We start from the raw sequence: 22,682 nt of genomic DNA, 5'->3' as shown, positions 1-22,682 counted from the left end.
GGCACAGATGATTTATTTAGATGATTTATTTACGAATCGGCAAAACTACCGAGGCAAAACATCACCGGGTGAATTTAAGATCACCACTCTCAAGAATCCACTATTATCAATCACAAATGATTACAAGTATAGAGAATCTTACCAAACCCTATGGCCTATCCTGAAATACCAACCTACAGTTGAACCCTTACTCCAATACCCAATTGGACTTGTATTGTAGCGGCAATCTCTCCGTTCAATGCACGAAACTCAGTACATGACTAACCAATGATGCAAGGATCACCGTACATGACTAACTCCTTTGCACAAATCCTAGTACGTGACTCACTCACCAACTTGAGGAAGATTGTTGGCTGCAAAGTTCTTTAGTTCATCAACAATAAAGATCAGGAAGCTCTTTCGTTACAAAACCCTAGGCATAAAAACACAGTAGCTTCTACAGAGAGAATGATGAACTAGTCATAATATGCTTGTATTCTGTTTTCATACACTTTGCATATGTTGTGCATTCTACGACGACCTTTAAAATAAGCCTTATATATGTCTAAGGTTGTGAGAAAAGAAACCCTACACAAATACATAAGCATATGCGTGTAATCAGATCTGAAAAGTCTGATTTTGTAATTCTTGACAGATACAGCTTGTGTCGAGCTTTAACATTAAATCTCGATAAAAAGGATTCTGTCGAGACTTCTGTCGAGTTTTAATGAACATCACTTTCTTCACTTGTTTCTTGGTCAGACTTGCATGGCTTCAATGCTTAACTTGAACACTTGTTTCTTAAAGTACTAAAATTATCCTAATTCTACTCAATTACAAATAAAGTGCATTTTGTCAAAAGATTAGCTAATTACATAAATATGTCCTAACAACCCCCATAACTACATCTACAATTTAACCTCTTTTTGCTCCATATCATTAAAAATTTGCAAAGAAGAGGTCTAGTTGCAACAACATAAAAAATTTAGTTGTCTTATTGTTACAATACCAATCTTTATACACTAAACTAGAAAAACTGGGTTCTCATTTGTTACTGTAGTTCATCTTTTTCCAACCTAAAAATATGGACCTCACCTAACACATTTGAAAGGTTAAGTTTTTTCCCATGGTCAAAGACTATCTTCATATGGACGTTGATTGTAGCAGTTACCTAATACACTAGAAGCTTTGAATCCATCTAATTATTGGTTCTACAATATTAATTATCAACCATTCTATTTAATTTTGGCAAACAAAAGCCACACAAACTTTCCACCAAAGTATTAAGTTATTAACAACACCTTGAAATACCAACACGTCCAATCAGTTGCATACAAGACATGGTGTGTTCAATTAGTTCAGAGCTTGATCAATTGTGAACAGAGATGAGCGATGAAGTACATTGTAAGAACAAAGTACAGGTTTAGTACGCATACTAATTCAAACTATTGGTTGTGCCGTAGTAACGTAGAATTGTAATATTTTCTCATTGAACTGGTCTTATTCGTTGAAACTTTAAGGCACAGGGTAGTAGTTAAAGAATAATTTGGCAATCAAAAAGAATTGGTAATAATCGAAGACTGAACAAGTCTATATATCATTCACGTATGGAAAACCATAGACCTATTCAATGTGTCTTATCTATAAATAGACATGCTTTCCATGCAACATTTCTCATCCCTCATCCGAAGCAAAAATATATAGAACAGAAGATAGAGTAAGCCTGAAATATGAGGAAAGCTTACATTGTAACTGTTGCCCTCTTCGCATTGGCATTCTCTCTTGCCTCTGCCTCTGACCCTGATCCCCTGCAGGACTTCTGTGTTGCACTTAAGGACTACTCGGACTACTCCAAATCAGCGGGTACAAACTTTTCTTTTTCTTTTTCAAGATTCTGCATTATTTTTCTCATGTGAAGGATCTACACTAACCAGAATATTAATGGAAGAAATATTATTAGCTACCTAGCCTTTTTATTTTCTGAATCAAAGTCTTAGGCATTCTTTTGAAAGTGTCCATAACAAAAATTCATTTATGCAGTATTTGTTAATGGAAAGTTCTGCAAGGATCCAAAGCTTGTCAAAGCTGAAGATTTCTTCTTCGAGGGATTGGACATTGCTGGGAACACAGATAATAAAGTTGGGTCAAACGTCACTACCGTGAATGTAGACACATTACCAGGCCTCAATACTCTTGGCATATCCCTGGCTCGAATTGACTTTGCACCATATGGAGAAAATCCTCCCCATACTCACCCTCGCGGCACTGAAATTCTAGTAGTCTTGGAGGGTACTCTCTTCGTTGGTTTTGTAACATCCAACCCAGATAATCGTCTCTTCACCAAAACTCTAAATAAGGGGGATGTGTTTGTCTTTCCAATTGGTCTCATTCACTTCCAATTCAATGTGGGAAAAACTAATGCAATTGCCATTTCTGGTTTAAGCAGCCAAAATGCAGGCGTAATCACAATAGCAGATGCTGTCTTTGGATCCAATCCTCCTATTAATCCTAATGTTCTCACCAAGGCCTTCCAACTCGACAAAAATGTGGTTGAAGAGCTTCAAAAAGAATTTGGAGGTGATAATTAGAAAAAAATTGTTTGCCATTGCCTTGAAGCACTAGTCATTTTGCTATGTCTATCTCCTTGCAATCATAACTAGAATAAAATAAAGCAATTGCTTATGTAACTCATTTTAAATTTAGAGGGTTTCGGATATAATAAAAGAATGTTGGGTTAAGTAACTCTTCCTCATTTGTCTATTTTTCTATTAATTTATGCAGTAAAACCATTACTTACTAAATTTAAAAAAAGGAAAAAAATTGCATAATGTATTAAGCTATAGTTTATTTAAGTTAGACTGAAGCTCAACTACAGTTAAATGAAAAAAGGCTACCAAAAAAACAGGTACAGTTACATAAATTGAATGCATCCATTTTCAGCTCATATGTTGTATCCCAAGCTAGCTTTGCAGTGACGACTCCAGAAATTTTGTTTAGGGTGGTCATTAAGAAATTTTAATTAAACAAAATTTAAATAAAATAAAACTTGAATATATTGACATAAATAAACAGTAGCATATACATAAAGTTTTAAAATTTCTTTCTACAAGTTTTTCATATTTTTAAATTTTTGAATGATAGATTCATTATTAATGCTATCAGCCACATCTTTTTCAATATAAACAACCAAGTAATCATTAAACTACTGATTTCCCTTTCAATTACCAACATATTGCCTAAATAAGTAACAATATAAACAAAATGCATCATCTTTTTTTATGATATGTTCCAACCAATATTTTGTATTCTTTAAACTAATTAGGATTAAATCAATGCAATGCTCCACTAGTTTCTTTTTTAGGGAAATCATGGCTAAGAGTTTGACAAGAACATCTTTGTAAATATGCTCATTTTATTTTCTCTCAATCATTAGGATGAAAATATGAGATTTTTTTCTCATAGCCTAGGATCTAAAAGAAGATTATTCAAGTGAATACGAATTTGCTTAGAAGAAAATTTTTACCATAAACGTGATTTCCTTATAAGAAATTTGTCCATAATGCTAACAAAAAAATAAAGGGTAAGCTACAAGTTCATTCATCATATTTAACTTCGGCATTAAACCATTACATTAATCGTGTTCAATAGAGTATTGAGGGATTATTTTAGTGCATATGTGTATGGTACGTGGCACTAGTGAAACAAGTTTGGCAGGAGAACTTGCATTTTGAACCTTTATGAGTTTGGAGACCAACCAAATCTATCACTTTCTTTATCTCTTTTTTTTCTTCTATCCTTTTTGGCATAAAATGAATTAAAAATAGTGTAAGTTGAGAGTAATCAAAGCATTAACAATCAGATTTAATTTCATTAAATCAGATTTGCAATATAAACAAAGCTGACCACAAACTCAAGCTGAACTGAAATCTATTATCCGCATGGTGAGAGCTTGCGGGTCCTTTACGTTGGTATGTAGTATGTCGTCAACTTCATGTTGATTGATGTTATCCAAAACTAAATGGATTACACTCTGAAGCTAAGATAGACATTTGAAAATTGAAATCTGGTCATATTCTTGAAATGCAGTCACAACAATCACATTCGTACCAAGCTTAAACTCCACCTTTTTTTTTTTCCTTTAGAAAAAGAAAACCAAAATTGAATTTCTAACATGTTATATCACTACAACAAAGTGCATTCTTTTTCTTTTTGATAAGCCAAATTCTTTTATTATCAAAATAAATAAATAAATAAATAAAGGATTCTTTATAATGATGTTTTCCCAATGGTTGTGAATAGGAGGATGATGATGCCGAAAAAATCACCAATAAGTTGCAAGCACTCTCCAACTCGAGTCAACACCTGCAAAGAGAAAACAAAGAGACCTAAAAGAGAGCACCGGTGTGGTGCCGGCCAAAAACCCTCCGAAGGTCAAGTTAGAATTTCTTTACAACCCTAGAGTGTTAGAGTTGAGTCAATTGTGCGTACCTTGATATCTAGGGTTTCTGAGGTATTTATATTGGCGTAGAATTGCCTTTCCTTTTAGGATACAACTTCCTTCTAGAGTTCTTTTCCATGTAGGGGTCTTCTCAAACGTGTGATGCAAGAAGTTCAAGTGTACACGCTTGCGTGGAGATAAAGCAAAAGTCGATTCAACCTCATGCAATTCATTTAAAAGTAACGACTTTAAAACAAATAAATAATTGCTCTAAAGATTACGTTTATATATTCATAGCCTTTATGTTTGGAAAGACTTTCACTTAAATTTAGCCGTACCAAAGTGGACGGAAATGATACAATAAAGTGGATCAACAAAAGTGTAGCAACAATATTAAATGTTATGTTTAAAATTTTAGATATTACGAGTTTGAGATTATATATATTTTTAATAAATTTGGATTTAGATTAGGTGCTTTCAACCCAAATATGTCTTTTCCCATTATGTAAGTGCACAAAAATATATCGAAGTGGACCAAAATGAACCAAATGGACCAAATTTGAGCAAATGGAGCAAAGTGGACCATATGGACTTAATAGAATCAAATGGACCGAATAGGAACAAGATGAACCAAAGTGGACATAATAGACTGAACCTGGACCAAATCGGACCGAAGTGGACCATATAGGACTAATGTAGTCTGAATAGGACTGAAGTGCACAAAATGGACCGAATAGAACTAAAGTGGACAAAATGAACTGAATAGGACCAACGTAGACCGAATAGCCTAAATAGGACTGAAGTAGATCAAAGTGGATAGAATAGACCGAATAGGACCAATGTGGACCAAATAGGATTAAATAGATCCAAAGTAGGCAGAATGGACCAAACAAGACTAAAGTGAACAGAATGGAGCGTATAAGACCGAAGTGGACAGAATAGGACCAATGTGGACCGAATAGAGCCAATGTGGACTGAACTAACCGACATGAACTGAGTAAGACTGAATGGATCGAATTGGACCAAGTAGAACTACAGTGGGCAGAATGGACTAAATAGGACCAAAGGGTACTGATTGGACCAAATAGGAAAAATGTGGACCGAATAAGACTTTTGAATATTTATCATTTTTATTGCATTTTTAGGGTTCATATTTCCAAACTAGAAAGACTGGGTTCTAAGTTGTTACTCTTGTTCATGTTTTTCCAACATAAAAATATGGACCTAACACATTTGAAAGGTTATTAAGGTGCTTCCCATTGACAAAGTCTATTTGCATATGGACGTTGATAGCAAGTTACCTAATAGGCTAACACACTAGAAGCTTTGAATCCATCTAATTATTGGTCCTACAATAGTAATTATCAACTATTCTATTTAATTTAGGCAAACAAAGGTCACACAGAAACCTCCACCAAAGTATTTAATTATTAACAACCCCATGAAATACAGACACATCGAATACGAGACATGGTGTGTTCAATTAGTTCAGAGCTAGATCAATTGTGGAAAAAGATGAGCGATGAAGTACATTGTAAGAATCAAAAACAGGTTTAGTACACATAGTTGTTAAGATTGGTTGTGCCGTAGTAACATAGAATTGTAATATTATCCCATTGAACTGGTCTTATTTGTTGAAAATTTAAGGCATGGGGAAGTAGGTAAAGAATAATTTGGCAATCAAAAAGAAAATTGGTAATAATGGAAGACTGAACAAGTCTATATATCATTCACTTATGGAAAACCATAGACCTATTCAATGTGTCTTATCTATAAATAGACATGCTTTCCATGCAACATTTCTCATCCCTCACCCGAAGCAAAAATATATAGAACAGAAGATAGAGTAAGCCTGAAATATGAGGAAAGCTTACATTGTAACTGTTGCCCTCTTCGCTTTGGCATTCTCTCTTGCCTCTGCCTCTGATCCCGATCCCCTGCAGGACTTTTGTGTTGCACTTAAGGACTACTCCGACTCCAAATCAGCCGGTACATTTCTTTTTCATTTTCAAGTTTTGGCATTATTTTTGTCATGTGATGAATCTACACTAACCAGAATATTAATGGAAGAAATATTATTAGCTACCTGGCCTTTTTTTTTTTTTTTTTTTCTGAATCGAAGTCTTAGGCATTCTCGTAAAATAATAAACAAATTCTTTATTATAGATAATTGCAGGTATTTGATGAAACCTTCAATTGTAGCATATGGAATCATTAATTGTGAAAATTTTAATATTATGATAATGTATGAGCAAAACTCAATTGATTATTGTTAAAAGATGATAATATTCATCATCATTTTAAAAGTTTTTAAGGAGTGGATATTGTTTTTTACTTTTAGCAAGTAGATTCTAAAAACCTGTTAGTGTCCATAACAAAAATTCATTTATGCGGTATTCGTTAATGGAAAGTTACGCAAGGATCCAAAGCTTGTCAAAGCTGAAGATTTCTTCTTCGAGGGATTGAACATTGCGGGAACACGGATAATAAAGTTGGGTCAAATGTCTCTTCCGTGAATGTAGACACATTACCGAGCCTCAATACTCTTGGCATATCCCTGGCTCGAATCGACTTTGCACCATATGGAGAAAATCCGCCCCATACTCACCCTCGTGGCACCGAAATTCTAGTAGTTGTGGAGGGTACTCTCTTCGTTGGTTTTGTAACATCCAACCCGAGAGAATCGCCTCTTCACCAAAACTCTAAATAAGGGGGATGTGTTTGTCTTTCCAATTGGTCTCATTCACTTCCAATTAAACGTGGGAAAAACTAATGCAATTGCCATTTACGGTTTAAGCAGCCAAAATGCGGGCGTAATCACAATAGCAGATCTTTGTCTTTGGATCCGATCCTCCAATTAATCCTGATGTTCTCACCAAGGCCTTCCAACTCGACAAAAATGTGGTTGAAGAGCTTCAGAAAGAATTTGGAGGTGACAATTATTAGAAAAAAAAAAATGTTTGTAAGTGCCTTGAAGCACTAGTCATTTTGCTATGTTTATCCCCTTGCAATCATAACTAGAATAAAATAAAACGATTGCCTATATATGTAATTTTTTTTTAATTTGGAGGATTTGGGATATAAAAGTAATGTTGGGTTTAGTACCTCTTCCTCGTTTGTCAATTTGTCTATTAATTTATGCAGTAAAACCATTATTTACTAAATTTAAAAAAAAAAAAAAGGAAAAAAAATTGCATAATATATTAAGATACAGTTTATTTGAGGTAGACTGAAGCTCAACTACAGTTAAATGAAAAAAGCCTACCAAAAAATAGGCACAGCTACTTAAATTGAATACATTCATTTTCAGCTCACATGTTGTATCCCAAGCTAGCTGTGGCCATCCCTAGCTGACTAACGTAATTTGTGAGCAACCTTTTCCATTCGTTTGCATGTTTGCTTTTCCATTCATAGCTTTTGAAATTTTTCATTAATTTTCTTTTACAATTGGTAATAAATCTAAAAATTACACAAAATGTACTCACCGACCTCCCCTAAGAAAATCTTCTGACTCCACCACTGGACTCACTTGTGTTGGCCCTTGGCTTGTAATGCCTCGTTAATCAACAATTTTTTCTGGGTCTTGTTTACGTGAATAGAAAGATTATACATGGATAAAAACCTATCGGGAAGACTAAGTCATAATTTCTTGGAATTCAAGTTTGAAGATAAAGACATGAGTTTAACAACTTTTTGCTTGTTGATAAAAGTCTCTATAGATAATGAGATTAGAATTTGTTGTTCCTGGATTAGAAGAAATACGTGGAAATTGTGCTCAAGAAATTTATTATGAGATATTATGTACTTTCATCATGAGAAGAAGATTAAAATTGTCTGTATGTCCAAGGTGTTGGAACTCTCATGTACACCATAACAAGCCTAATCTTTGTCTTGTGCTTCAATTTTCCATGCTGTCGTACAACACATAGAGCCGCATTAAATATCTTTGTATATAACCTAATTTCCATCTTTGACTACCAAATTGTAAACTAAATATTTGATCCCGAAAATGACATGGTTCATACTGCACATTTTTTTTGATTATTAATTAAATCAAGTTCAAGTGATTTAATTAATGGCATAAATTGGAGAGTGTAGCCCCTTTGAGAATATAGGTGTTTTGAACTTGAAAGTTTTAACTATTTCTTTAATCTTAAAAAAAAAATCAATGGATTTTTTCGAAGCAAGTAATGCTAGAGAGTAGGGATAATACAAATTTTACTATATAACTTTTATAAATTCATGTCTCACAAAACTACCAAAAAAAAAAATGTTATTGTTTATTATGTTATTGAAATCCATCAATTGCATTGATTGTTATATCAATTTGTTAACTTGTTGTAATAAAATTTAGAGTGACCTTAGCATTAAGATTCGGTGATGAGATCGCCTACTCCAAATTTGTCTTGGTCATCATGTGAGTTGAAAAGTAGTTAAGATAGAAGTGGTTAAAGAATATTAGGAAGAAGAAAAAGAATTGTTAAAAAATAAATAATTGATAAAACTTAGACATCTTAGTTAGATGCAATACATTTTCTTAATTAAATTCAAATATATAAGTGAATTTAATTTACTTTTCCTCTAAAAAGATAATACATTTTACTGTAGTGGTCAATATAGATTGCTGACATGTGTTTCAATTTAAGCATATTGAAAAACTGTATTTAAGTTTCGTTCATGAATAATAAGCTAGGAAGACCAACCAAATCTATCACTTTCTTTGATTTTTTTTTTTTTCTTCCATCCTTTTGGGCATTAAATGAATTAAAAATAGTAATCAAAGCATTAACAATCAGATTTAATTTCATTATATCAGATTTGCGATATAAACAAACAAAGCTGACCATAAGTTCAAGCTGAACTGAAATCTATTGAAACCTATTTTCCATGGTGTAGGTGTAGAAGGGAGAGCTTGACGTTGTCAACTTCATGTTGATTGATGTTATCCAAAACTCAATGGATTACACTCTGGAGTTAAGATAAACATTTGAATTTTGAAACCCAAGCATATACGACCCAGCATATTCTAGAAAGTTGAAATGCAGTCACAACAATCACATACGTACCAAGCTTAAACACCACCTTTTTTTTTTCTTTGAAAAAAGAAAACCAAAATTGAATGTCTAACATGTTATATCACTACAACAAAGTGCATTCTTTTTTTTTTGATACTCCAAATTCTTTTACTATCAAAATAAATAAATAAAGGATTCTTTATAATGATGTTTTCCCAATGGTTGCAAAAAAGGCTGTGAATAGGACGATAACTTTTTGTGGTTCAAAATGGCGTCCGTTTGTTTTCACTTTAAAATCCATTTTATTTCGGTACTTTCATTGAAAATAATTGATAAAAACTAAAATTGGAATAAATTATTTGGACAGCCTTCTAGCTAAATATTATGATAGAAAAACTAAATGCCAACTATATTTTTACAACTAGTCGTTAACACGTTTAATGCACAGGAAAATTTTTACAACTAGTCATTAACCCATGTAATGCACAGAAAAATTCATCAGCTTAAATACAGATTTTTTTTTTTTTTTTAAAGTTTCAACCTATGGAGCTCGCTCCTGATGAAAGTTCTTTATTACCAAACCAAAATACCAATCAGTTTTTGGTATAGGCGAGAATTGAACCTCCAAATCTCTTATTCAACCAGCAGAAACTTTATAAATTTAACTAACTAGAACCCACAAATACATAATATGATTAAAATAACATAAGACGGTGTTAATCAATATCTATATACATATATATATATATATATTTATATTTAAAAGTTGGAGCGTAGTATTTATTTTTGCTACGCTCCTATCAAGCCATTTCAACGGCCACATCATTCACCAATTCTCAACATTCTCTCTCTTATTTTTAATTCTCTTTCTTTCTTATTAATTTCCTAACTTATTGTTATAGTTTCTCTAACTTCTCCTCTCCCTTTTACCTTTTTCATCTCCTCATTACTATCTACCTTAATATTACTTTTCCTATATCCCTTTATCTTCCTTTATTTTTTGCTTTTTTTATTCCTCTCCACTTATTATAAATTTACAATTCTCTTTACATCTTATACATAGTTTTCCCACACACAAAATGTTATTTCTCTATCTCTCTCTTTCTCTCTTTTTCCCCATTTTTGGTGGATTTTTTAAAGTATTTTTATTGCATCTCTACTTTAGGTTGGATGAATTTTTGTATTATTTGAAACTCTACGTTGGGTTGACGTGATTAAGTTTTGTGTTTTTAAGTTGTTATCCTTTTTTTTTTCCTCTAATTTCATAGATGTTATCATATTGCATTATAAAGATAGTATATAAGAATATTACGTTATTTTATTACATAACATGACTTAGATAATTTGGAGTCTAGTACTATATATATATATATATATATATATATATATATATATATATATATATTACTATATTTATTCCCATATTATTTTCTATAAATTTCTTATTATTCTCACTCACATTCTCTCTTGAAAAGTGGTTATTTTCTTTCTCTTGATTTTTTTTTTCTTTCTTGTAACTCTATTTTATATTGATGAATCATTGTGATTTTTAAAACTCTATTTTTGGTTCATACGTTCTGGTATTGTATTTTTTTAGTTTCCAATCACAAGTATTTAAAAAAAAAATAAATGAATAATTGCCTTAAAGATTACATTTGTATATTCATAGCCTTTATGTTTAGAAAGACTTTCATTTAAATTTAGTCTTACCAAAGTGGACAGAAATGCTACATTAATATGGATAAAGAAAAGCATAGCAATAATAAATGTTATGCTTAAGATTTTAGATATTGCGAATTTGAGATTATATATTTTTTTAATTAAATTTGGATTAAAATTAGGTGCTTTCAACCCAAATATGTCTTTTCCCATTATGGAAGTGCATAAAAATAAATCAAAGTAGACCAAAATGAACCGAATTGGATCGAATTGAACAAAGTAGACTAAATGGACTTAATAGAACCGAATAGACCAAATAGGAACAAGATGGACCAAATAAAACCGAAGTGGAAGTAATGGACAGAACGAGATCAAATTGGACGAAGTGGACCAATTAGGACTACTGTAGACCGAACAAGAGCGAAGTGGAGAGAATGGACTGAAAAGAACCAAAGTGGACAAAATGGACTGAATAGGACCGAAGTCGACTGAATTTCCCAAATAGGACTGAAGTGGGTCAAAGTGTAAAGAATGGACTGAATTTCCCAAATAGGACAGAAGTGGGTCAAAGTGTAAAGAATGGACTGAATAGGACCAAACAGAACTAAAGTAGGTAGAATAGACCGAATAGAACCAAAGTGGATGGAGACCGATGTGGACAGAATAGGACCAATGTGAACTGAATAGAGCCAATGTGGACTGAATGGACGGATGTGGACTGAATAAGAATTAATGAATTGAATTGGACCAAATAGAACTATTGTGGACAGAATGGACTAAATAGGACCAAAATGGACCGAAGAGGACTGATTGGGCCAAATAGAAACAATGTGGACCGAATAAGACTTTTTAATATTTACCATTTTTATTGCACTTTTAGGGCTCATATTTCTAATTTCCAATGTCTATTTTAGTATTTTATTGAATTTTTAACTCAAAACTAAACATTTTAGCCCAAATATAATAAAATTTTATACTCTTCAACGCAAAATTAAGAAAAAAAATGAAATTTTGAGCTAAACTTAAAAAGAAAACATACAAAAAGAACTAGTTTAAGGCCCAATTAGTCTAAAATGGACTGAAGGGAGACCGGAATTGATCAAGTGGACTAAATTGGACCAAAGTAGGCCTAACGTATCGAATAAAAATTGTTTTAACTTTTAGATGGAACAAATTATCTTCAAAATTTTTTGGAGAAAACTCTATACAATACGAAAACTTTATTTATTCCCACACATAATGTGGGTATGTAACTATTGTCAATAACTACAACTTGCATGTCTCTCCACTATTTCCTATTTCTATCCAAGTTCAATAACTACATCAAACATCTCTCCCATTGGCCTTCCCCCCACCGTTCTGCTTCTTCCATCATCTTCAAAAAAGAACGGCTGTTGTCAAAGTTATCTTTAAAATGCCTAGGTTTGAATTATGTAGGTTTTGTTGTTAACTTGTCCTTAGTATTTTTTGAGTTTGATAGTTGGACAATAATTTTGGTTTTGAATGGTTATGCTTTGCTTCTGTGACAAAGGTTTTCTGCTCAAGACTTGTGTCGATTTACATGAGCGATGGAACAGTAACGTATGAATCTTAGCCTAAGCAAGGCCCATGTGTGATGCATGAAGGGCATTCAGTTGATGATTCCACAATTCTTTCATGTTTGTAGATATTTGGCATTTTTTTTCTTTTTTTGCCTTCTCCATCGGATTCTCCCTTGGAGGGAGTGGCTCCATTTTTGGTGTGATATGACTCACCTTTCTTAAGTTGATTTCAATGTGCCTTAGGGAGAATTTGATTGTGCCATTGGTAAATTGTTTTTTGTTCCCCCTGTTTCCGTTATGTGACTGTAATTTTTCTGTGGTGAGGCCTAGCCCATTAAAGCTTTGACTTCTCAGTTCAACCACTGTAACTCGTTCCTAAACAATCTGGTCGCAAGTTAGTGCTGTTAGTCATTTACAAAATTTTCATAATGGCGGCACTAGTGAAACAAGTTTCGCAGAGAACTTGCATTTTGAACCTTTATAAGTTTTTATATATGCATATTTAGATTTATAAAAGAAAAACATTTATATATATATATATATATATATATAGGTTTGTTTGTCTTAACCGTCAGCAATGATAAATCACTAAACATTTTGTGTTAAATGCCTTTATGCCCTTGTGCTTTTATTTTAGAACATAAACTCTGCTAATGTACCAAATAGCACCCCTTATTTTTTCTTTGACAATGTGGTAAATAGACTTTGGCACAGATGATTTATTTAGATGATTTATTTACGAATCGGCAAAACTACCGAGGCAAAACATCACCGGGTGAATTTAAGATCACCACTCTCAAGAATCCACTATTATCAATCACAAATGATTACAAGTATAGAGAATCTTACCAAACCCTATGGCCTATCCTGAAATACCAACCTACAGTTGAACCCTTACTCCAATACCCAATTGGACTTGTATTGTAGCGGCAATCTCTCCGTTCAATGCACGAAACTCAGTACATGACTAACCAATGATGCAAGGATCACCGTACATGACTAACTCCTTTGCACAAATCCTAGTACGTGACTCACTCACCAACTTGAGGAAGATTGTTGGCTGCAAAGTTCTTTAGTTCATCAACAATAAAGATCAGGAAGCTCTTTCGTTACAAAACCCTAGGCATAAAAACACAGTAGCTTCTACAGAGAGAATGATGAACTAGTCATAATATGCTTGTATTCTGTTTTCATACACTTTGCATATGTTGTGCATTCTACGACGACCTTTAAAATAAGCCTTATATATGTCTAAGGTTGTGAGAAAAGAAACCCTACACAAATACATAAGCATATGCGTGTAATCAGATCTGAAAAGTCTGATTTTGTAATTCTTGACAGATACAGCTTGTGTCGAGCTTTAACATTAAATCTCGATAAAAAGGATTCTGTCGAGACTTCTGTCGAGTTTTAATGAACATCACTTTCTTCACTTGTTTCTTGGTCAGACTTGCATGGCTTCAATGCTTAACTTGAACACTTGTTTCTTAAAGTACTAAAATTATCCTAATTCTACTCAATTACAAATAAAGTGCATTTTGTCAAAAGATTAGCTAATTACATAAATATGTCCTAACAACCCCCATAACTACATCTACAATTTAACCTCTTTTTGCTCCATATCATTAAAAATTTGCAAAGAAGAGGTCTAGTTGCAACAACATAAAAAATTTAGTTGTCTTATTGTTACAATACCAATCTTTATACACTAAACTAGAAAAACTGGGTTCTCATTTGTTACTGTAGTTCATCTTTTTCCAACCTAAAAATATGGACCTCACCTAACACATTTGAAAGGTTAAGTTTTTTCCCATGGTCAAAGACTATCTTCATATGGACGTTGATTGTAGCAGTTACCTAATACACTAGAAGCTTTGAATCCATCTAATTATTGGTTCTACAATATTAATTATCAACCATTCTATTTAATTTTGGCAAACAAAAGCCACACAAACTTTCCACCAAAGTATTAAGTTATTAACAACACCTTGAAATACCAACACGTCCAATCAGTTGCATACAAGACATGGTGTGTTCAATTAGTTCAGAGCTTGATCAATTGTGAACAGAGATGAGCGATGAAGTACATTGTAAGAACAAAGTACAGGTTTAGTACGCATACTAATTCAAACTATTGGTTGTGCCGTAGTAACGTAGAATTGTAATATTTTCTCATTGAACTGGTCTTATTCGTTGAAACTTTAAGGCACAGGGTAGTAGTTAAAGAATAATTTGGCAATCAAAAAGAATTGGTAATAATCGAAGACTGAACAAGTCTATATATCATTCACGTATGGAAAACCATAGACCTATTCAATGTGTCTTATCTATAAATAGACATGCTTTCCATGCAACATTTCTCATCCCTCATCCGAAGCAAAAATATATAGAACAGAAGATAGAGTAAGCCTGAAATATGAGGAAAGCTTACATTGTAACTGTTGCCCTCTTCGCATTGGCATTCTCTCTTGCCTCTGCCTCTGACCCTGATCCCCTGCAGGACTTCTGTGTTGCACTTAAGGACTACTCGGACTACTCCAAATCAGCGGGTACAAACTTTTCTTTTTCTTTTTTCAAGATTCTGCATTATTTTTCTCATGTGAAGGATCTACACTAACCAGAATATTAATGGAAGAAATATTATTAGCTACCTAGCCTTTTTATTTTCTGAATCAAAGTCTTAGGCATTCTTTTGAAAGTGTCCATAACAAAAATTCATTTATGCAGTATTTGTTAATGGAAAGTTCTGCAAGGATCCAAAGCTTGTCAAAGCTGAAGATTTCTTCTTCGAGGGATTGGACATTGCTGGGAACACAGATAATAAAGTTGGGTCAAACGTCACTACCGTGAATGTAGACACATTACCAGGCCTCAATACTCTTGGCATATCCCTGGCTCGAATTGACTTTGCACCATATGGAGAAAATCCTCCCCATACTCACCCTCGCGGCACTGAAATTCTAGTAGTCTTGGAGGGTACTCTCTTCGTTGGTTTTGTAACATCCAACCCGGATAATCGTCTCTTCACCAAAACTCTAAATAAGGGGGATGTGTTTGTCTTTCCAATTGGTCTCATTCACTTCCAATTCAATGTGGGAAAAACTAATGCAATTGCCATTTCTGGTTTAAGCAGCCAAAATGCAGGCGTAATCACAATAGCAGATGCTGTCTTTGGATCCAATCCTCCTATTAATCCTAATGTTCTCACCAAGGCCTTCCAACTCGACAAAAATGTGGTTGAAGAGCTTCAAAAAGAATTTGGAGGTGATAATTAGAAAAAAATTGTTTGCCATTGCCTTGAAGCACTAGTCATTTTGCTATGTCTATCTCCTTGCAATCATAACTAGAATAAAATAAAGCAATTGCTTATGTAACTCATTTTAAATTTAGAGGGTTTCGGATATAATAAAAGAATGTTGGGTTAAGTAACTCTTCCTCATTTGTCTATTTTTCTATTAATTTATGCAGTAAAACCATTACTTACTAAATTTAAAAAAAGGAAAAAAATTGCATAATGTATTAAGCTATAGTTTATTTAAGTTAGACTGAAGCTCAACTACAGTTAAATGAAAAAAGGCTACCAAAAAAACAGGTACAGTTACATAAATTGAATGCATCCATTTTCAGCTCATATGTTGTATCCCAAGCTAGCTTTGCAGTGACGACTCCAGAAATTTTGTTTAGGGTGGTCATTAAGAAATTTTAATTAAACAAAATTTAAATAAAATAAAACTTGAATATATTGACATAAATAAACAGTAGCATATACATAAAGTTTTAAAATTTCTTTCTACAAGTTTTTCATATTTTGAAATTGTTGCCTGATAGCTTCATTATTAATGCTATCAGCCACATCTTTTTCAATATAAACAACCAAGTAATCATTAAACTACTGATTTCCCTTTCAATTACCAACATATTGCCTAAATAAGTAACAATATAAACAAAATGCATCATCTTTTTTTATGATATGTTCCAACCAATATTTTGTATTCTTTAAACTAATTAGGATTAAATCAATGCAATGCTCCACTAGTTTCTTTTTTAGGGAAATCATGGCTAAGAGTTTGACAAGAACATCTTTGTAAATATGCTCATTTTATTTTCTCTCAATCATTAGGATGAAAATATGAGATTTTTTTCTCATAGCCTAGGATCTAAAAGAAGATTATTCAAGTGAATACGAATTTGCTTAGAAGAAAATTTTTACCATAAACGTGATTTCCTTATAAGAAATTTGTCCATAATGCTAACAAAAAAATAAAGGGTAAGCTACAAGTTCATTCATCATATTTAACTTCGGCATTAAACCATTACATTAATCGTGTTCAATAAAGTATTGAGGGATTATTTTAGTGCATATGTGTATGGTACGTGGCACTAGTGAAACAAGTTTGGCAGGAGAACTTGCATTTTGAACCTTTATGAGTTTGGAGACCAACCAAATCTATCACTTTCTTTATCTCTTTTTTTTCTTCTATCCTTTTTGGCATAAAATGAATTAAAAATAGTGTAAGTTGAGAGTAATCAAAGCATTAACAATCAGATTTAATTTCATTAAATCAGATTTGCAATATAAACAAAGCTGACCACAAACTCAAGCTGAACTGAAATCTATTATCCGCATGGTGAGAGCTTGCGGGTCCTTTACGTTGGTATGTAGTATGTCGTCAACTTCATGTTGATTGATGTTATCCAAAACTAAATGGATTACACTCTGAAGCTAAGATAGACATTTGAAAATTGAAATCTGGTCATATTCTTGAAATGCAGTCACAACAATCACATTCGTACCAAGCTTAAACTCCACCTTTTTTTTTTTCCTTTAGAAAAAGAAAACCAAAATTGAATTTCTAACATGTTATATCACTACAACAAAGTGCATTCTTTTTCTTTTTGATAAGCCAAATTCTTTTATTATCAAAATAAATAAATAAATAAATAAAGGATTCTTTATAATGATGTTTTCCCAATGGTTGTGAATAGGAGGATGATGATGCCGAAAAAATCACCAATAAGTTGCAAGCACTCTCCAACTCGAGTCAACACCTGCAAAGAGAAAACAAAGAGACCTAAAAGAGAGCACCGGTGTGGTGCCGGCCAAAAACCCTCCGAAGGTCAAGTTAGAATTTCTTTACAACCCTAGAGTGTTAGAGTTGAGTCAATTGTGCGTACCTTGATATCTAGGGTTTCGAGGTATTTATATTGGCGTAGAATTGCCTTTCCTTTTAGGATACAACTTCCTTCTAGAGTTCTTTTCCATGTAGGGGTCTTCTCAAACGTGTGATGCAAGAAGTTCAAGTGTACACGCTTGCGTGGAGATAAAGCAAAAGTCGATTCAACCTCATGCAATTCATTTAAAAGTAACGACTTTAAAACAAATAAATAATTGCTCTAAAGATTACGTTTATATATTCATAGCCTTTATGTTTGGAAAGACTTTCACTTAAATTTAGCCGTACCAAAGTGGACGGAAATGATACAATAAAGTGGATCAACAAAAGTGTAGCAACAATATTAAATGTTATGTTTAAAATTTTAGATATTACGAGTTTGAGATTATATATATTTTTAATAAATTTGGATTTAGATTAGGTGCTTTCAACCCAAATATGTCTTTTCCCATTATGTAAGTGCACAAAAATATATCGAAGTGGACCAAAATGAACCAAATGGACCAAATTTGAGCAAATGGAGCAAAGTGGACCATATGGACTTAATAGAATCAAATGGACCGAATAGGAACAAGATGAACCAAAGTGGACATAATAGACTGAACCTGGACCAAATCGGACCGAAGTGGACCATATAGGACTAATGTAGTCTGAATAGGACTGAAGTGCACAAAATGGACCGAATAGAACTAAAGTGGACAAAATGAACTGAATAGGACCAACGTAGACCGAATAGCCTAAATAGGACTGAAGTAGATCAAAGTGGATAGAATAGACCGAATAGGACCAATGTGGACCAAATAGGATTAAATAGATCCAAAGTAGGCAGAATGGACCAAACAAGACTAAAGTGAACAGAATGGAGCGTATAAGACCGAAGTGGACAGAATAGGACCAATGTGGACCGAATAGAGCCAATGTGGACTGAACTAACCGACATGAACTGAGTAAGACTGAATGGATCGAATTGGACCAAGTAGAACTACAGTGGGCAGAATGGACTAAATAGGACCAAAGGGTACTGATTGGACCAAATAGGAAAAATGTGGACCGAATAAGACTTTTGAATATTTATCATTTTTATTGCATTTTTAGGGTTCATATTTCCAAACTAGAAAGACTGGGTTCTAAGTTGTTACTCTTGTTCATGTTTTTCCAACATAAAAATATGGACCTAACACATTTGAAAGGTTATTAAGGTGCTTCCCATTGACAAAGTCTATTTGCATATGGACGTTGATAGCAAGTTACCTAATAGGCTAACACACTAGAAGCTTTGAATCCATCTAATTATTGGTCCTACAATAGTAATTATCAACTATTCTATTTAATTTAGGCAAACAAAGGTCACACAGAAACCTCCACCAAAGTATTTAATTATTAACAACCCCATGAAATACAGACACATCGAATACGAGACATGGTGTGTTCAATTAGTTCAGAGCTAGATCAATTGTGGAAAAAGATGAGCGATGAAGTACATTGTAAGAATCAAAAACAGGTTTAGTACACATAGTTGTTAAGATTGGTTGTGCCGTAGTAACATAGAATTGTAATATTATCCCATTGAACTGGTCTTATTTGTTGAAAATTTAAGGCATGGGGAAGTAGGTAAAGAATAATTTGGCAATCAAAAAGAAAATTGGTAATAATGGAAGACTGAACAAGTCTATATATCATTCACTTATGGAAAACCATAGACCTATTCAATGTGTCTTATCTATAAATAGACATGCTTTCCATGCAACATTTCTCATCCCTCACCCGAAGCAAAAATATATAGAACAGAAGATAGAGTAAGCCTGAAATATGAGGAAAGCTTACATTGTAACTGTTGCCCTCTTCGCTTTGGCATTCTCTCTTGCCTCTGCCTCTGATCCCGATCCCCTGCAGGACTTTTGTGTTGCACTTAAGGACTACTCCGACTCCAAATCAGCCGGTACATTTCTTTTTCATTTTCAAGTTTTGGCATTATTTTTGTCATGTGATGAATCTACACTAACCAGAATATTAATGGAAGAAATATTATTAGCTACCTGGCCTTTTTTTTTTTTTTTTCTGAATCGAAGTCTTAGGCATTCTCGTAAAATAATAAACAAATTCTTTATTATAGATAATTGCAGGTATTTGATGAAACCTTCAATTGTAGCATATGGAATCATTAATTGTGAAAATTTTAATATTATGATAATGTATGAGCAAAACTCAATTGATTATTGTTAAAAGATGATAATATTCATCATCATTTTAAAAGTTTTTAAGGAGTGGATATTGTTTTTTACTTTTAGCAAGTAGATTCTAAAAACCTGTTAGTGTCCATAACAAAAATTCATTTATGCAGTATTCGTTAATGGAAAGTTCTGCAAGGATCCAAAGCTTGTCAAAGCTGAAGATTTCTTCTTCGAGGGATTGAACATTGCTGGGAACACAGATAATAAAGTTGGGTCAAATGTCACTACCGTGAATGTAGACACATTACCAGGCCTCAATACTCTTGGCATATCCCTGGCTCGAATCGACTTTGCACCATATGGAGAAAATCCGCCCCATACTCACCCTCGTGGCACCGAAATTCTAGTAGTTGTGGAGGGTACTCTCTTCGTTGGTTTTGTAACATCCAACCTAGAGAATCGCCTCTTCACCAAAACTCTAAATAAGGGGGATGTGTTTGTCTTTCCAATTGGTCTCATTCACTTCCAATTAAACGTGGGAAAAACTAATGCAATTGCCATTTCTGGTTTAAGCAGCCAAAATGCAGGCGTAATCACAATAGCAGATGCTGTCTTTGGATCCGATCCTCCAATTAATCCTGATGTTCTCACCAAGGCCTTCCAACTCGACAAAAATGTGGTTGAAGAGCTTCAGAAAGAATTTGGAGGTGACAATTATTAGAAAAAAAAAAAATGTTTGTAAGTGCCTTGAAGCACTAGTCATTTTGCTATGTTTATCCCCTTGCAATCATAACTAGAATAAAATAAAACGATTGCCTATATATGTAATTTTTTTTTAATTTGGAGGATTTGGGATATAAAAGTAATGTTGGGTTTAGTACCTCTTCCTCGTTTGTCAATTTGTCTACTAATTTATGCAGTAAAACCATTATTTACTAAATTTTAAAAAAAAAAGGAAAAAAAAATTGCATAATATATTAAGATACAGTTTATTTGAGGTAGACTGAAGCTCAACTACAGTTAAATGAAAAAAGCCTACCAAAAAATAGGCACAGCTACTTAAATTGAATACATTCATTTTCAGCTCACATGTTGTATCCCAAGCTAGCTGTGGCCATCCCTAGCTGACTAACGTAATTTGTGAGCAACCTTTTCCATTCGTTTGCATGTTTGCTTTTCCATTCATAGCTTTTGAAATTTTTCATTAATTTTCTTTTACAATTGGTAATAAATCTAAAAATTACACAAAATGTACTCACCGACCTCCCCTAAGAAAATTTTCTGACTCCACCACTGGACTCACTTGTGTTGGCCCTTGGCTTGTAATGCCTCGTTAATCAACAATTTTTTCTGGGTCTTGTTTACGTGAATAGAAAGATTATACATGGATAAAAACCTATCGGGAAGACTAAGTCATAATTTCTTGGAATTCAAGTTTGAAGATAAAGACATGAGTTTAACAACTTTTTGCTTGTTGATAAAAGTCTCTATAGATAATGAGATTAGAATTTGTTGTTCCTGGATTAGAAGAAATACGTGGAAATTGTGCTCAAGAAATTTATTATGAGATATTATGTACTTTCATCATGAGAAGAAGATTAAAATTGTCTGTATGTCCAAGGTGTTGGAACTCTCATGTACACCATAACAAGCCTAATCTTTGTCTTGTGCTTCAATTTTCCATGCTGTCGTACAACACATAGAGCCGCATTAAATATCTTTGTATATAACCTAATTTCCATCTTTGACTACCAAATTGTAAACTAAATATTTGATCCCGAAAATGACATGGTTCATACTGCACATTTTTTTTAATTATTAATTAAATCAAGTTCAAGTGATTTAATTAATGGCATAAATTGGAGAGTGTAGCCCCTTTGAGAATATAGGTGTTTTGAACTTGAAAGTTTTAACTATTTCTTTAATCTTAAAAAAAAAATCAATGGATTTTTTCGAAGCAAGTAATGCTAGAGAGTAGGGATAATACAAATTTTACTATATAACTTTTATAAATTCATGTCTCACAAAACTACCAAAAAAAAAATGTTATTGTTTATTATGTTATTGAAATCCATCAATTGCATTGATTGTTATATCAATTTGTTAACTTGTTGTAATAAAATTTAGAGTGACCTTAGCATTAAGATTCGGTGATGAGATCGCCTACTCCAAATTTGTCTTGGTCATCATGTGAGTTGAAAAGTAGTTAAGATAGAAGTGGTTAAAGAATATTAGGAAGAAGAAAAAGAATTGTTAAAAAATAAATAATTGATAAAACTTAGACATCTTAGTTAGATGCAATACATTTTCTTAATTAAATTCAAATATATAAGTGAATTTAATTTACTTTTCCTCTAAAAAGATAATACATTTTACTGTAATGGTCAATATAGATTGCTGACATGTGTTTCAATTTAAGCATATTGAAAAACTGTATTTAAGTTTCGTTCATGAATAATAAGCTAGGAAGACCAACCAAATCTATCACTTTCTTTGATTTTTTTTTTTTCTTCCATCCTATTGGGCATTAAATGAATTAAAAATAGTAATCAAAGCATTAACAATCAGATTTAATTTCATTATATCAGATTTGCGATATAAACAAACAAAGCTGACCATAAGTTCAAGCTGAACTGAAATCTATTGAAACCTATTTTCCATGGTGTAGGTGTAGAAGGGAGAGCTTGACGTTGTCAACTTCATGT

At 33.0% G+C, this 22,682-nt stretch overlaps 3 protein-coding genes and 1 pseudogene across 3 annotated transcripts; all 4 read left to right on the top strand.

Moving 5' to 3' along the window:
* Positions 1–1,634: 1,634 nt before the first annotated feature.
* LOC142619032 (germin-like protein subfamily 1 member 14) lies at positions 1,635–2,733 on the top strand. Its single transcript, XM_075792104.1, has 2 exons — positions 1,635–1,842; positions 2,020–2,733. The coding sequence occupies exons 1-2, from the start codon at positions 1,710–1,712 to the stop codon at positions 2,565–2,567; spliced, it is 681 nt and encodes a 226-aa protein (XP_075648219.1). The 5' UTR covers positions 1,635–1,709; the 3' UTR covers positions 2,568–2,733.
* Positions 2,734–6,184: 3,451 nt separating this feature from the next.
* Positions 6,185–7,525, top strand: LOC142621110 (germin-like protein subfamily 1 member 14; annotated as a pseudogene).
* Positions 7,526–14,972: 7,447 nt separating this feature from the next.
* LOC142619131 (germin-like protein subfamily 1 member 14) lies at positions 14,973–16,073 on the top strand. Its single transcript, XM_075792200.1, has 2 exons — positions 14,973–15,181; positions 15,360–16,073. The coding sequence occupies exons 1-2, from the start codon at positions 15,049–15,051 to the stop codon at positions 15,905–15,907; spliced, it is 681 nt and encodes a 226-aa protein (XP_075648315.1). The 5' UTR covers positions 14,973–15,048; the 3' UTR covers positions 15,908–16,073.
* Positions 16,074–19,538: 3,465 nt separating this feature from the next.
* On the top strand, positions 19,539–20,870 carry LOC142618915 (germin-like protein subfamily 1 member 14). The gene is made up of 2 exons (XM_075791975.1): positions 19,539–19,745; positions 20,148–20,870. Exons 1-2 carry the CDS (start codon positions 19,616–19,618, stop codon positions 20,696–20,698), a joined length of 681 nt encoding a protein of 226 aa, XP_075648090.1. The 5' UTR covers positions 19,539–19,615; the 3' UTR covers positions 20,699–20,870.
* The last annotated feature ends 1,812 nt before the right edge of the window (positions 20,871–22,682 follow it).

This window comes from Castanea sativa, chromosome 12 (genome assembly GCF_040712315.1).
Source record: "Castanea sativa cultivar Marrone di Chiusa Pesio chromosome 12, ASM4071231v1".
Lineage (NCBI taxonomy): Eukaryota > Viridiplantae > Streptophyta > Magnoliopsida > Fagales > Fagaceae > Castanea > Castanea sativa.
This window is presented reverse-complemented; position numbering and strand designations above follow the sequence as displayed.